Genomic DNA, 17,400 nt, shown 5'->3' on the forward strand with positions numbered 1-17,400 from the left:
GGGAAAAGAAATCTCTGTTGTTTTGAGCAATAGTTTGTAGAATTTGCTACAGCAGCCACAGAAAACTAATATATTAACAAATAAAATATTTTTGCAAAAGGTATGTAATTATAGAGTAGCAGTGATAGGTGTTAGGATATACTTAAGGGTGATGTGTTCCAGCATATGAAATAAGCACTTTTAGTACGATGTTTTCTTTAATGGCCTAAGAAGTTTATATTCTGCCCAATTATGAGAATATTATTCACACAAATATTTTAATTATTTTCATTTGTCATAGAATGGGACAGTATAGAAAGTTGGTTATTTTTAAATCTATAAAGCATTGTATGCAAAAACCAATTGTATACTTTATTGTATTTCTTTTTTGTTAGCTCCTACACCAGGTTCTGAACAGAGGCAAATATCATATGACACATAAGAAAGATGGCCTATAAATAATAAGAAATTCATTGGGAGGGAAACAAAAAGCTTGAGGAAAATAAGAAACTGTAAACTGGTTTTTCAGCAGAGGGCATTTCTATGGATTAAAGTGAGAGGTAATCTGGAATTTCACCCTGAATGGGAGAAAGAATATGTGTAGGAATGCAGGAAAAGAGGAGCAGTAAGTCAACAAAAAGTCATGTTCTCTTGCTCAGTTCCCAGAACTAACCCAATTTTCACATTCAGAACTCAGACTGAAGAGATGGCTAAGTCCACAGAGGGAAGGATGCAGCAACACCATAGCCAATAAATGCTGTGGTGAATCTCACAAGACAACCCCAGAGAGACCTCTGGTCATTTGTTTGGATCACTATACACTGGGGAAAAGGAAATGTTCAGACTTTCAAGGATTGTTGGACACAAAGTCTTGGTTGAGACGGATACCTGGAGATCTGAAATGTCATATTGCGTGTGTTCCTCTTCCTGTCCCAACCTTAGAGTCCTGATTAAAACCTGGATTACAGTTGGCCCCCATATGGCCACTTAATGGTTATTTTTTAGGCCCTGAGTATATAAGAGTAATACCCTCTTTGGGTCCTTGGCTTGTGGGTAAGAGCTATCATAGTGGAGAAGGTGAGGTACCAGCCTCTAAACTGTCCCCACTTTCCAGGTCAAAATAGTAAATTAAAGCACCGTTGCATGATAGTGATTAGTGCCTCTATTAAAGCATGAAAGGATACAGGGTGGTGGTCCCTCCTATCACATCTCCTTTAGACTAGCGGGTCTGGAACCTGCAGAAACCGGATGGTAGAATACCACAAGCTTAACCAAGCTGTAGCCCCGCTGCAGCTGCTGAACAGAGCAGCATTGTTGCTAAAGCAGATTAATAAGGCTTTATTGTCCATGATCTGTGGCCACTGACTTGGCAAATGTGTTCTTTTCTATTCTGAAGAGAAACAATTTGTATTCATGTTGAACAGGCAACAATATCCATTTACGGTTTTGCTCCAGGGCATCATGAACTTTTCCATTTTCTGTTACGTTATAGTATGAAGAAATTGGGACTGTCTGGACATCCTGTGGTATGTCACAGTGATCCATTTCATTGATGTCCTCGTGCTGATGGAACAGGACAGCAGATGGGTTAGTGTATGGGAGGCTTTGGGAGGATGGTGGAGATTCAGAAACTTGCCTCTTCAGGAAGCTGTTAGGAGGTCCACTGATCAGAGGTGTGTGTGCTGAGGTATCTCCTCCAAATTCTTGCTCTTGCACACTCTACAAGAAGGAAACACAGTGTCTGTAGGCCTCTGGTTTCTGGATGTAACACATTCCACACTGGGAATACCGCTCCAACTCAGATGACACGGAAGGAAGGTTGCCAGCGTGGAGTGGGGCTTTGAGCCTTGCTCTGTGGCCCATGAGATCCAGCAGTTTACGGTGCTGGAGGTGTCTGTGGTGGGAAAAGATGCAGTAGCACCTTGTTGATGTTGATGGCAAGCTCTGGTGTTCTGGAGCATGACCATATTGTCTGCTGCAGAGAATTTGACACCTTTTGAAAAACAGATCCTGGTGTGTTCCTGGGGCACCAAGCGACTATGCATCTGGGGCTGCTCCTTATGAGTGCCCCCGGGTCATAAGAATTTCTGTCAGACCCACCAACTCATAAAGTGAGACAGAGCCCACAGCAGTTCGTGAGATGGAAATGATGTATTTGGGACTGAGCCCAAACAGGAAAAGAGCGCACAAGTAAACTACACACACGGGCAGATATTCATGTCAATAACGGTAACATTTATTTGAGCACTTACAAGGGTCAGGTACTGTACACAGACATTTACAAGTATTATGTCATTTAATTTTCACAACAACCTTGTGAGGTAGTTTTATTACCTTCATATAAGTGATAGAGCCAGGAAGTGAACCCAGATTTGAATGAGCCTAAGCTCTGCTCCCAAGTTATTTCTTAAAACGGCCAGGATAAGTGAGAATTGCTATTGAGATGGAAGGAGACAGCAAGGGCACCGTCACAGGATGAAATGGTCAACCATTGGTACTAAATGAAACAAATGCTTTTATGATTTTATTGTGGTAAAATGTACCTAACATGAAATTTACCGCTTGCACCACTGTACGTGCACAGTTCAGGAGCAGTCAGTACACTCACAGTGTTGTGCAGTCATCACCATCACCTACCCACAGAGCTTTTCCATCTTCACAGACTGGAGCTCGGCACCCATTAAACTAAGTCCTCATTCCCTTCCCCGCAGGCCCCGGTGGCCACCATTCTACTTTCTGTCTCTGTGAGTTTCACCATTTAGGTTCCTCAAATAAGTGGAATCATACAGGATTTGTTCTTTTGCGTCTGGCTTATTTCACTTAGCACAATGTCCTCAAGGTTCATTCCTACTGTAGCCCGTGTCAGCATTTCCTTTTTTTAAAAAAAAAATCCTCATCTGAGAACATATTTACTGACTTTGACCGGGAATGGGCCCTGAGACCCGTCAGTGCCTGGGCTGACGCTCTAACCACTGAGCCACCGGCCAGGGCTGTAATATCATTTTTAAAAGTTTACTATTTGCCAAGCAGTATGCTAAGCCCTTTATTCACATTATATGATTTAGTGCTCATAAGCAATATTAAATATAGGCTGTATTGTTGTCATTTTATAGATAAGGCCATAGAGTTGAGCTGCACAACAGGGTATAAAGTGATGGAGCCTAGAGTTCATCCCGTCTGGTGTCCAAACTTGCGCTCTTTGCCCACATCTACTCTAGGCTACCTTAGGGCTTTACGAAGAAGCCTGTGTGTTCAAGACTATGACAGGTCAGTCAAAGTGTCAAATGGGGATTTAGTGTTCAAAGGCATCTTTAGATTTCTTCTTGTTTGGTTTCCTTTAAGAATAATTGTATTTGGGGGGAGAAAACACATCACTAGCTACAGAGGATCTGGTTGTAATCTTTGCAATCTAGAGAAGGAAAATGGAATGAGAGAAGATGGATTCAATAAATATGTACAATTTTGGCCCTGGCCAGGTGGCTCAGTCGGTTGGAGCATTGTCCCATACACCAAAAGGTTGTGGGTTTGACTGTCAGTCAGGGCACATATCTAGGTTGTGGGTTCAATCCCCATCGGGGCATGTACCAGAGGCAACCGATAAATGTTTCTCTTTCTCTTTCTCCAGAATTGTACATTTCTTTTTAATATCAGAATCCCCCCTCTCTCTAAAAATCAATAAAACAAATCCCCAGGTGAGGATGAAAAGGAAATTTTGGAGGCTGAAACTATTGACCCAAACAATTTAAGGATGCTTATATACGGTCCTGCTGCTGCTGCTGGTGTGGGGTGGGATCTCCACCTGGTGAGAATGGGAGAGACGGACACCCTCACACCTTCATGATAGAAGTGCGAACTACAACAGTCCTTTAGATAAACAGTATGCGGTGAGTCTTGAATAGGAAATATCTTTGACCCAGTGGTCCCACCGATGGGACACCTCCCTGTGGAAACAAAAGCACCCTATGATAAGGATAGGATGAGGGTACTTATTGCAGTGCTATTAGTTGTGCTAAGAGCCTAGATCAATGTACACATTCATCAACAGGGAACAAACGGTGCCCTAGAAGGATAATCCATTCTATGGATTCAGCTATTAAAAGACTGAGTTTGGCTCTGGCCGGTGTGACTCAGTTGGTTGGCGTATTGTCCTGTGCACAGAAGGACCAAGGGTGCGATTCCCCACCAGGGCACAGACCCAGGTTGCAGGTTCAACCCGCAGTCGGGGCATGTGTGGGAGGCAACCAATCTATATTTCTCTCTCACAAAGATGTTTCTCTCTCACAAAGATGTTTCTCTCTCTCTCTCGCCCTCACCCTTACTCTAAAAAAAAAAAAAATCAAGAGAGACATATCCTCAGTGAGGATTAAAAAAAAAAGACTGAGTTTGATCTATGCCAATCGAGCTGGTCAGATATCCATAATATACTGTTAAGTGAATAAAACAATTGCATAGTAACATGTTAAGATTCTTGGGGGGGGGGGAATCCAAAACAAACTACCTGTATTTTTATAAGTATGGATAAAGTTGGGGAGTGATACAGAACCCAGGCAGTTAACATTGGTTACCCTCAGTGGAATGGAAATTGGGAAACCGAATTCATTTGTTTTTGGATTGTGTCACTTGTTACAATAAGCACATGTTGCTTTTACAATATAAAAGACTGAGAATACACATATTATTCAAATTACTTTTCATATATGAAGATGATTAATTATAATTTTAACTGATTTAAGTGGTCATACAAACAAACATCCCCAGGATAAGTCTTTTTCTAACTCTTCTTCATCCAGACTTGATTTTATTTGGCGAAGCTTCCATCTGCCTTCTCTCAGACTCTGTATACCTCACAGAAGTCTGGCAAATATGCTACGAGAAGCACCGCTAACATACCACATTCATACAAGCATCGCATCCGTGACACGCGCTGACCTTGTACAGATCTCAGTTCATCACTCTCTGGCATACCTACCTGCTTGAGAAGGAGCTCTTTGCGTGGCCTGTTGCAATTACCTTTTTCCCCAGCGTCCCGGGACGGTACTGTCAGGTGGAAGGTTACAGTCCTCACCCTAGAGTGCAGTTCAGCTGGTCTCTACACTGCTGACTTCCATCAGCTCTTGGCTTCCCTGACACCTGACTCTCTGTAGCCCTCTAAGATCAGAAGCGGGAAGCAACACAATAAAGGAAATTAGGTGCTTATAAAATGTGGGGAGGGGTGGAGGAGCGGGCTTTATACGAGGCTCTCCAGGAATGACTCCCAGGGCAAGACTGATCTGCACCACGAGGGCAGCAGCCGCCTTTAAGGCTGCCTCTTACGTCTGACCCAGGTGCCAGGAAGCTGGACTCCAGAAGGAGCCACTGCGTCTGCTGACTGCAGCAGCTCACTGCCTCCTGGTATCCAGGAAGCCAGTGCATGGGCCTGGAATGCTGGAATGCGGGCCTTTTGCAAAGCCTCCGGGCTCTGGGCTCCTGCCTCAGCAGAAAAACAGCCAGACGGCACAGAAGACTGGCCTCCTCTGTGTCACTCATAATTCCCAATATCATGTTGAGTGTAACTTACTGGTTGAACTTAGGTCAAGAAGAGAATCCTAGCTGCAAAGGAGCATTCATGTTTGTCTCTCCTGCTTGAATGTAAGCCTGCAAGGGCTGAAACCGTGTCTAGCAGCTCACCACAATACCACCTACCACAGTGCCCCGCACATAACATCAGTTTAACATTTAACATTAACAAGGTAACAGTCCTGGAACCAGGCACTGTTCTAAGCTCTTCCTGTATATTAACTCATTTAATTCTCATAACAATTATGGGAATTGTTATGCAGGTATTATTCTCCCCAGTTGACAGATGTGGAATGCGCACAGAGCGGTGACGTAAATTGCAAGGACCACAGAGTGGAGAATAAGATTTGAATCCAGCAGTTCAGAACCAAAGCCTACACTCTTTTACTGCCTCAATATTTATTGAAAGTATGTCCATTTAAATGTTTACTGAACTGAATTATGCAGAGAACTGATCATAAACATATTTATAAATACAGAGAACCTCAGTAGTAAAGTTTAACATGTTTAACTATGGACAAGAAAATGGTATACTTTGTTACCATTTGTTCTGAAAACTGATGTGTTTTGTTTTTTTATCTTTGCCAAAGCCATAAGAGATAATCTGTCCAAAGGTGAATACTATTAGTAATTCAAGTAGGTTGAAGTACTATGCAAGGCCTTCATACCTCTTACACTCAGGAAAACTTGGGAGCTAGAAAAATGTGCTTGAGTATATATATTTATGCTAATATTTCAGGAGACCTCTATATGCTGCATTAGTCAATGTAAGAATGAACATTAGGCCCCATGTTTCTCTATTGCTAGCTTAACTGTTAAAGAACAGAGAAGTCAGTTACATTGTAAATTGTTGCCATAATACACTCTTGGTTGTCATTTTATCGTGTGGCTTTGGGAAGAGCAAAAATGCATACAATAAAAAAGTGGGTGACTCTCTCCCCATAGTTTAGCTCTATTACTGGCATGAGATGCTCTCACCTGTGTTTTCATTTTCATATTTACAATAAAAATAACACTTGCTGTTATAAGGTTGTTTTGAGTAGTATGTGATGATATTTATAAAGTAACACTTTATAAAAGTAACACTTGCTGTTATAAGGTTGTTCTGAGTAGAGTGTGATGATGTTTATAAAGTTCTTTGAACTGTTAGAAGAAAGGTATTAATAAATACCCAAGCACAAACCACTGAACTACGGCACTATTTAATGAGGGGTAGATAATTCAGGAGGGCTCTGAGTCATTATTAGTGTAATGCTCTAAAATAGGAGACTTATTCCAAAAAACATTTCATATATTCTTAGACTACCACCTATTTAAATTCATATAGATATTAAGACTATATTTGACTTTTGAAGTAATATTGAGAAGAGAAAAACAGCTGATTGCAAAGGTGACAACTTAAGTGAGCAGGGGTTTCTTAATGATATATAGACAGGGAAACTGGACTACATCCAATTTCAGCTTCCTATTGAACTCAGGGTGAATGGGGAGCCACTGTCCCATAGAGGAGTGACTGGGAACTTTCTCAGCATACTATACCTTGCTAACTGGTTGTTTGCAGACTGAAGAGTCCCTCATGCTTTAGGTAAGATAAGTGTCCATCTAGCTGCAGAGGCCAAGCCTAACTTTCCCATGGATAGGAGTTCTTAGGCAAGCCAAAAAAAAAAAAGTTTGTGTCAGTTTTAAGGTTGTCAGTTCACAACTAAACATATGTGGGACACCATCCTGTGGCATGAATGTCAACTTCAACTTAAAAAAAAAGTCTTAAGCTCCTCTTTTATAAACATATAATTTTTGTATTCTCTTTTAATAAGCATTGAAATTTCAAAGTAAATTTTGTGAATAAAAATAAATCAAAGTAAAGGTACATTTAGAATATGCTTTTCAAATTATTTAAGCACTCCTATCCTCCGAAGGCTTTTATAGCTGAACAAGGTACGTTACTCGTGTGTAGCACCGACTTCTGTGGATGCTAGTTTAGCTCTTCCGCAGAACTATTCTCAGAAGGGCTCTGATGCCTGGTTTGGACGTGAAAACTTTTACTTTGTAGCTACGCCTAGACTGTTCCATTTGTCTCATTTATTTTCTGGACAAACTGGGCTGCTCTTTCATGGCAGCAGCAACAATATGTCCTTTGTTTCGTGGTGCTTCTGGGCATTCAAGTTCAGGTAGTGCTATAAAGATTTATTTACAGCACATTCATTTTTCCCCCCCATTTAATATTCCTGTCCCCGATTACCTTGTCAACGGGTTAAAGATTTGTCGGCAACTTTGCTGCTGGGATTGTTCTCATTTGGCGCAGTTTACTGCATGGTACGGGAAACGATGCAGATGGAATTCATTTCCAATTTGTGAACGTGACAGACGTTTCGGTTCGGGTCTATCGTTAACCAAAGCTGAGAAGACACTACAGCCGCGGAACGCTGTAGAGTCTGACTTTTGTTTCTAGCTTGACGTGTGTGCGTTGTCAGATTTCCCCACCGACGCGTTTCCTTCTTAACACGCGGTGCGTTTCCTCGTCCGCTGTTTTCAGGAAGCGGGAGAGGCTGGATTAGAGGACGACGGCGGATTGAGCTCTGCCCACAGAGGGGCAGACAGAACGGAGCGCAAGCCCAAAACCCGGCGTGCTGTCCACAGAGGACGTTTTTTCTCTCTATCCAGGGGACCTCGGACCAGTCTCCAAAAGTTTTTTGTGTTTTTTCTTTTTAAGCGCAAACAAGACGCTCTGCGAGCCAAGATGAGTGTCAGCGCGCCCCACCCCATTCGCCCCCGACGCACCCCGTCCCCTTTCCCGCCCACAGCCACGCCAACTACAATTCCCGGCAAGCGGCCCGCGGCGCCGCGAAGGGGCCCGGCCCGGCCCGGCCCGGCGCTGCGCACAGAGCATGCCGGGAGCTGCGAGGGCGGCCGGCCGCTGCTTCCTCGCAGCGGGCATTCCCGCTTGGAAGACGTCGAGGCACGGCCATAGCGAGGTCTCCAGTTTCGTAATAGGAGCTAAACCGTGACCGAGGATTGTGCCCTCTTGCCCCGCGGTGCGCACCGCGGCCGTCCCCAGGAGCTTGGCCCCGCCCCCTGTCCACACCCGTTCCCTTGACAGCCGGGCTGGACTCCTTGTCCCTGGAGGCCGGGAGCGCGCAGGCGCACTAGCCCTCGCCCCGTCAGGCCGAACTTGAGGGCGGGCCGAGCGCTGGGGGCTCCCGGCCGCTGGGGCGCGCACGTAGGCACGCAGAAGTCGTCACGTGGGGCTCTGAGGATCGCAGTGCGCGTGGCCGGGCGGCTGGTGTGGGGTAGAGTCAGTTGTGAGACCCCGAGCTGCTGAACCAGCGGGCTGCTCGACAACCGGCCACACAGCGGCAAGCGCCGGGGGTGCGGGAGCCGAGAACTGGCCCCATCGTAGAGCTCGGCTGAGCCGTCCCCGCCATCGTCCCCGCCAGCAAACCGCCGCCGCGGGCGCGCCCCCGCTCTGCGCTGTCTCTCCGATGGCGTCCGCCTCTGGGGCCGTGGCGAAGCACGATCAGATCCTGGTCCTCGACCCTCCCACAGACCTCAAATTCAAAGGTAGGCAGGAAGAAGGCAGCCCCGGACTGGGGTGCGGCGGGCGGAGGACTTGATTTGGAGTGGAGGACGGGTGTGGAGGGAATGTCTGCGGCCGGGGCCCCGGTGAGCGTCCCCTCCCCCACTCCCCAGCACTTTCCTCCTCCGGCTCGGCCTCGCTCTGGCCCTGGGCAGGCCTGCCGGGCGCCTGGGCCCGCTGCTTCTCTTGCCCGCCGGCGCCTCGGGGCGCGCTTGGACCCGGGCGAGGCGGAGGGGCCCGGCCCTGGCGCCGCCGCCGCCATCTTGCGGTCCCGCGGGGGCGCCTCTTGGTGTTGCGGGTGCTGCTGCCCGCGCCCGGCCACTTGTCCTTGGCCCCGGAGGGCCGACGGGCGTTGTCCGGGAGGGCGTGGGTGGGCGGTGACCTTAGAGCGTGCGCCCCGGGCTGCAGTGGGAAGCCGGGCTCTGGGGCCGGCGCAAGTGCGTCCGTCGCCCGCGCCGGTTGTCAGAGGCGGTGGGAGGGGAGGCGAGCGGCGGTGCGGCGGCCCCTGGACGCGGCTCCGAGAGAGAACCACCCCTCGGCCCTCGCCGGCAGTGCTGCTGCCTACCTTCTTGCCCCCTTTATTAGTCGCTGTCAGGTACATCGAGGGCTAGGGAGGCGGAGAAGCCCGGGAAGTCTCCTGGTTCTGACTTACCCAGTTGTGCTGGCAGAGACCCAAGCGCGCGCGGGCAGGATAGCTCTGCGTCAGTTCCAGAATTGATAGTAGTAGGTTAATAGTAGACGTCTTCCTGGTCCTCTGGCAATGCATTTCAGTCTACCTTCGGCGTAGGGTAGACCTGGGGTTTGTCTGCTCTTGTTTAGCCCTTTAAATTTAGCTCTTTCCTGCGGTTTCTTCAGTGTTCCTGACTTTTGTCTGTACGTTCGTGGTTTCCCAACAACCCCCCCGCCCCTGAGAAGGCTCATAAGGTGTCACTCGGCTGTGGAGCACCGTTGATTTATTTTGCAGCAATGCCTGTGATAAATGATCGGACTTGGTGATCCTTGAGGAACCCTAGGGGCTGTTTGGCCCATTTGCTCTTTAATATGTAGGTTTCTTTAGGGAAGAGAGTTAAACTGAACAGGTTTCTTTTTAGGAGTAGTACAAGTGTGTGAAGATCACAAACAAAGCAGAGTCCTTTCTACAGTTAAGTGTAAAGTGAATCCCCATTTGGAGGACTTAGTATCATGTATTTAAGTTTCCTTAGCTATGATGAGGACAATTTTTGTGAAATGTATAGCCATTCCACTGCTGAAAAAAGTTAAATTTCTGTTGTACAAGATTGAATCCAAGAGAAAAACAATTAAGTTGTTTTACATGGGAAAAGTTTTAAATAGTTTTAGAAATTTTAAAACATTGTATTCAGGTGTTTTGTGAGAGTAATATTATATATTACTTTATTTGGTAAGCTTCTCAGTGCATTTTCAAATTTCTTTGAATAGAAATGCCCATGAGCTGCTTGTTAGGTAAAGGTTTGGTTTTAAAACTATGAAATATTTTGAGGAGCACTAAGTGCCATTTATTATATCAAGTGTATGTGTGTGGCATGATTTTACATAGTTTTAGCTGAAAGAAAAAAATGGCCTTTGAGTAATCATTAAATTCTTTCCAGAACTTAATTATTTTGCTTTTACTTTTCGATAGGCTGAGTTTACAGAGGAAATTTACTGGATAACTATGTGTATATTACTATTAAGGCCTTAGAAGCCTTTAAAACTAGTTTTAGGCCAGGAAATTTCCAGAGTTTGAAACTTTCTCCCTAGAGAAGTTGTAAGACTAATAATAGCAGAGAAGCAAGTTAAACAACCAAAAACCCTACAGGATGACATCCATACATTTTACTTGTTTTAGGTATTGAAGAATTACTATGATTATAGAACAGGTTGTTCTAGTGTTATGGATGAAAGTGATTCACAAGTCCCATTTTTAAAAGTTTGGAGAAAAATGACTACCTTTTAAGACTGACTTTAAAAAAGTGTTTTAAAAGTTTATAGAGACACACATTCAGTTGGATCATTTATTTATTGGACACTTAACTGAAAGCTTTGTGTCATCCCTATGTTTATAAGAGCATTAATGACTAATTCATTCAACAGGTATTAGCTTATATTTTGGGATTCAGTGGTAAGCAAGGTGGAGAAAAGATTAATAGTTTGTGGTTTAATGGAGAAAGCATATAGTTAAACAACAGAAAAATGCATTAGTATATCTTTGTCCTTGAAGAACTTGGAGACTAGTGAGGGAGACAGAAGGCTTATAGATGGAGGCAAAACAAGTATGAGGAAAGAAGGCCCCTTTCTTTCTGCCCCCATCCCCCATTTCTTTAGGAAACTTTCTAGGAAGAAGCTTGTTTTCAATTGGGGGGCCAGAGTGTTGGGCAAGGGAGTCTTGCTCTACCACTGATGTGAGAGAATGTATGGCTTATACTTAGATACCCAATGGTTTGCTGTGTGCTTCTGTTTAAAGGTGCGATAATGGGGAGGACTGAAAAAGTGGAGGGGTGGGTAGGATGAATTAGGAGGTGACATTTGGTGTCATTTGATTCCTCCCTCCTTAATGTTAGTCTTTTAGTCAAAGGTAGTTTGCTTTGATGGAATTCTTTCTGTATTCTAATGCACAGTTCAACACTAAAGTGAGGATATTCATTGAGAATCGACAGTCTCCTTAGGCTTAGTTTGATGATGATATATAAAATTATTTAGCTCTGACTTGCCCTAAGACATCTGTAATTTTTAATTTAAGTAAAAGTCTGTTAAAGAATGGTTTTGCAGAATGTCATCTTCTAGTAGGTTTATTTGAGTTATTTTGACTCTACATTTCACTGATGTGGTTTCTCCAAGAGTGACTCATTTAATCATTCTGAAATTGGGTGATGATTTTTTTCTGTTATATGGGTAACATAATCATCATGACATGAATTATCAGCACTTAGCACAATTGTGGAGAAGCAGATACCAGTTTAATACATTTTCTACATCTCAATACTGTATTATTAAAACTTATTGTTTGTTTTATATAATTGTTAATATATGAAAGTGCTTTTATAATGATGCAATGAATTCTGAAGTAGCTCTTTTGTTTCATTAGTAAAGAAAAAGTAGATATTTTCAAATTCTGTTGTTTAAACCCTGGCAGTAATTTGACCTAGAAGTTAGGTTGGAAATTTACTACAGTGAGACTGTTTTTTTGTGCTTAAAATTTTTACTGTTGTAAAATTTCTTCTTTTGTATTATATAACGTTTTATTTTTCCTACCTATTAGTAGTTTTGGAGGAACGTTTGAAGAAGAAAGTCTAGAAAATGATCAGAAAAAGAGGAAAACAGACCAAAATCATAGTTTTGAAGGTGACCCATAACAATAATAAATCAGTAAAGAAAATTAAGCTCTGTGAGGAACCCAGGGTTCTGTGATATGTCAGAGCATCTTTGAGTAGCTGTACATCAAGAGGAAGCACAAATGAAGGTATAGAATACTTCTACTCTTGGATATCTGGCATATTTTTAGGTGTTTCAGATCAGCTTCTATTTCACAGTGATATAGTTATAGCCAACCCCTGGGTTACTGTAGGGTGGGGTGCGTATATGTCATTTTATTACTCCATTTCTTAAAAGCTTACAAATAGCTCTAGATTGTCCACTGGATAAAAGCTGTGTATATGTATATGTATATGTATATGTATATGTATATGTATATGTATATGTATATGTATATGCCATACATATATACATACTATGCCATACAAGCCCTTCCATGATGTGCTGCCTCTTCTTGTAACACCTGTTTGCACACATCCATACTTTTTTCCCTGAGAAAGAAAAGCTCTTCTCATATCCAGGCTTGTTTGTTTACTATTTTTGCTGGTTAAGGTAAAAACCCTTACGATTCCTATTTAGACCATGTTCTTCATCAGATATTTTCCTTCTCATGTTTTCAACCATTGGCTGCTTCCTTCAAACATATAAATACACCTAAGTCTCTTATTTCACAAGCAAACAAAATACATCCTTGACCCCCAACTCCTGGTACATGTTCCTCCCTGACCTTCATTTTCTTTGCAGTCACACTTTTTGGAAAAACAGCCCATATTCACTGTTTCTCCAGCTCCTCACCTCCTGTCCACTATAGTACCGTCTCTGTCCTTACTATTTATTGATTGTTAAACTACACTGATCATTTCCAATTTTTATCTCACTTGCCTCTCTAGCACTTAACATTATTGACAGTTCTTTTTAAAAATTCAATTCTTTTGACTCCTGTGATATAGTTATCTTCTTATTTGCTCCCTTTATTGTCTCATTTGTGACCTTCTTTTTATTAAATGGTAATGTTCCTGAGATTCTGATTTGGTTTAATTTTTATCTCTGAACTTTCCTTGTTCAGTCTCATTGTTTTAAGGGCTTCTCTTTCTCTTCCTTCCTCTTTCTTTGTGCATGTTGTTACACACTCTAATCTATTTTAATTCAGACTTTACAGTCAGTTTTGGAATACATATTAATTATTGACTATCTGGATTTGTATGCTATTCATACATCTCAAACTCATAATATACTAAACTGGTTTGTTACTATCTGAGTCTCTTTCTTCTTCCCATATTTTTTATTTTTTAGTGGCATCATCGTTAAACATACCAGAAATACTCTGCACATCTAATAATTAAAATCTATATTTCTACATCCCAGAGATAACTCCTGAACCTCTCTCCTTTAATGTGTATCTACTTTACATTTATTTGTTTTAATTCATTGAATTATGCAACAAAGATTTGAGTTTTTGCTATGTGTAATGCTTGGTGAACAAATGTTGGAACTATAGTTTTGAGTAACATAAAATCTTTTTTCATGAAGCAGTTCTAATGGGAGAGAGAGACACTAATCAGATAATCAGAAGAAGAAAATGTAGTTATGAAGAAGTATGTAGTGCTATGAGAATATAAAATAGGGGGAACCTTGATCTGGTCAGGGAAGGCTGTCACAATTGGACTAAGATTTCCAAAGAACGAGCAGAAGTTATCTAGGTGAGGAAGAAAGGACAATACAGTAGAAAGGTCCTGTGGCAGTAGGGAACATGAAACATTTTACACGTTATTTAATATAAAATTGAACATGTTAAATAACATCCCATGTTATTTATAAGGCTGAAAGAGTGTGACAAGTAGTGGAAACAGCCAAATGAGTATGGTGTTGGTTTAGTAGGTCAAATAAAGAGTTCTGTTTTTATCCTAACCCATTGAGGGACTTGAAGGGGGTGGGGATGGGGAGGGAATGGGAGAGATAGAGGGAGTGGAGTGACATCACATTTGTATTTGTATTTAAAATATATATATGATTCTGGTAGCAGTATGATGTAATACTAGATGGGAAGTAGAGATGAATTACCATTGGTGCAGTCAGGCAAGAGGTGATAACTTGGACGGAAAGAATGTTGGAGATGATGAAAAGTTAAAGAGGTACAAATCACTGAGACTTGAAGGTTTACTAGGTATATGCAGTGAGAGTAGAGGTCTCTTGGATGTCTGAGGTTTCTGGCTTATTGAGATTTCTGAGATAACTGGAGAAATGATGGTGTTATGCACTGAGCAAAGAAACATTGTGTGTCTGGGTAAAGGACCAAGTGCATTCGGTTTATTTGGAGATGTGTGGGGGAGTGGTAGGAAGATCATGATCTCATTAGATGTGTTAGATATGTTTAGGCCCTTTCAAGGTGACTAGTAAGCATTTGGTTATAAGGATGTGTTACTCAGGAAGAGTTCTGGACTTTGGATAATTTCTTTATTTCAAGCGATTATCTTTTAATCTTTTCTTTACTAGACACCAGGCTGGTCTCCTTTATCTCTAGTGTCCTCTCTCTTTTCAGCCTGTTTTGCACACTGCTGCTAGAACTACCCTTTGAAAAATGAAAACCTGATATGGTTCCCTTGGTTAAAGAACCTACAATATTTCCCCATTATTTGCTTGACATTTTAAGTCCAAAATCCACTCCCTACCTCTCCATTTCTTTTCTATTCATAGCTTTGGTTATCTGAAACCATTTTCCCAAACTTTAAGCTGTTGGAAGACTTTACACATGCTCTGTTCAGAATATTGTCCTCCCTCATGTCTGTCAGGCAGTCTACCCAGTTTAACAATCACTTCCTCTTGTGAAGTCTTTGATTCTCCCAGCCTGAGTTGGTCACTGCTCCTTCACGCATTATCCAAGCTTGTGCTTACTTGTAATGACAACACGACGTTACATAGTATTTACGTGTACATATTTTTCCCTCCCAAACTGTGCTGTGAACTCCTTGAGGATATACCCATTTATTTTGAAATCCATGATAACAAGATCTGGTGGGGGATGATTGCCCAGTAAACATTGATTGCATTAATAAGACTCAGGTGATTTCTCCTGTAATTCCCATGTTTTTAGTCTTGGATGTATTTTAATGGGGTTTTTCACCAAGTAAATGGCATGATTAAAAAAAAAGTGGGGGAGGCACTGTTTAAGATTAAGAAGACTGGATACAGTGCACAGATTGAACAAACCAACAAGAGAACAGAAGTACAATGGGAAAATTTCAGTAGATTAAATATTAGAAGATATTAAAGAATTATTTTTTGTTTTATTAAGTGACAGTGGTGTCATGAGTATATTTTTTAATGTCCCCCCCCCTTTTCCCCTGAGAAATGCAAGCTCAAGTATTTAGGCGTGAAATGTTACGATAGCCAGAATTTGTTTTAAAATACTGCAGCAAAAACAACAAAAAACAAATACGGTAAAATGCTAATATTAAACTTAAGTATATGAAGTTATTAAATTTAAACTTTTTGTCAAGTAATTTGAGTCATATTTCAGTTAAAATAAACGCAGTAAACAGGCATTTGCAAGTAATAGCCCCCTCTAACATTTAAATTTTTTAAAAAAATATATCTTTATTGATTGCAGAGGGGGGAGAGAGGGAGAAACATCAATGATGAGTCATTGATGGGCTGCCTCTGGCATGCCCTCCACTGGGGATCAAACCCACAACCTCCCTTCTCTCTCCACCCCGCATGTGCCCTGGACCCATGTGCCCTGACGGAATCGAACCTCTATCTCCTGTATCATAGGTTGATGCTCAAACTGCTGAGCCATGCTGACCGGGCTACATTTAGTTTTTTACAAGGATATTTCTTTAGTAGTTAGACAAAATAATACTACATTTTGTTGTCTGTACACTATAATAAACCAGCATACATTTAATTTTCTTTTAAAACAACTTTTTATGGTTGAAGGAAAGCAAGGTCCATTCTAACCACTATCTTCTCCAAAAGGCAGATAAGACTTCACTGGTCAGTCAAGATAAGATCCAAAAGCGACAACAAAGAGAAGTCAGGAAGTGCCTCTGAAAAAGAAAAGTTTGCTTATTAACAGACTAGATTCTTCATAATTTTGTAGTTCCCGAAAAGGGATGGATAGTAATGTATTTTTTTAAGAGCTGACTAGCCATATATAAATTGTTCATTCTTTGTGCTTCACCTTTTTCATTTCTTGGATGTTGTTCTGGCCCCAAAGGTTTGTGAATATATATGACAGTTGAGTACAAAAAGAGAACATTTTTCTATGAAATGGAAAAATATAAAGAATTGGGAAACCCTGATTAAGTTCTTTAAAGTTTGGTATTTTGTTATTGTTAGTGTTATGTGTTATTAATATAACATAGTTTGCTTAGCTGCTTTTCTCTGGCATATGGGATGTTCTCTATAACTAGAGTTATTAAGAACTTGGTACTATTTTCAAAATTTAGATTTAAATGAATGGGAAGTTATTTGTGTTATAGCTTTTTAAGGATATGATTTGATTCAGTTACCATTATAAAAAATAGGGATGTCATTTTAAAAAGGGAACCTAATGAACAAAATAAACTAACAAACAAAATAGATCCAGAGACGTGGAAACATGGAACAGACTGATGAATCTCAGAGAGAAGGGGGGCGGGGGCGGGGCGGAATTAATGAGGGAATTTATATGTATAGCCCATGGACACAGACAATAGTCTGGTGAATGCCTGGGGTGGGGGGAGTATGGTGGGAAGGGGTCAATGGGGGAAAAAGGGAGGACATCTGTAATACTTTCAATAATAAAGATAAATTAAAAAATAAAGAGTCATTAATATGAGAGGTCTTTAAAATACAAATTTGCAATATAATAAGAATATGGGCCTGCATTTTCACAGCTTTTAATTTTGTAGCTATATATATATCCATATATATTCCTCCATATATATTTATATTTGTGTATATTTACATATATATTTATTTTAGTATTTGGGTAATTTGAC

The 17,400-nt window shown here is 41.7% G+C and overlaps 1 protein-coding gene across 2 annotated transcripts in view; it reads left to right on the forward strand.

The window, feature by feature from the left end:
- The first annotated feature begins 8,422 nt into the window (after nucleotides 1-8,422).
- The window catches only part of VAPA (VAMP associated protein A), a 37,673-nt gene continuing 28,695 nt past the window's right edge, over nucleotides 8,423-17,400 (forward strand). The window contains exon 1 of one of the 2 annotated variants that reach the window (XM_081148731.1): nucleotides 8,423-9,093. In XM_081148731.1, coding sequence (XP_081004857.1) covers nucleotides 9,015-9,093 — 79 coding nt within the window. In that variant the 5' untranslated portion in view covers nucleotides 8,423-9,014. The remainder of the gene's footprint in view (nucleotides 9,094-17,400) is intronic. The other variant, XM_081148732.1, reaches the window with a different exon arrangement.

This window comes from Miniopterus schreibersii (assembly GCF_964146895.1).
Source record: "Miniopterus schreibersii genome assembly, chromosome: 10".
Taxonomy (NCBI): Eukaryota; Metazoa; Chordata; class Mammalia; order Chiroptera; family Miniopteridae; genus Miniopterus; species Miniopterus schreibersii.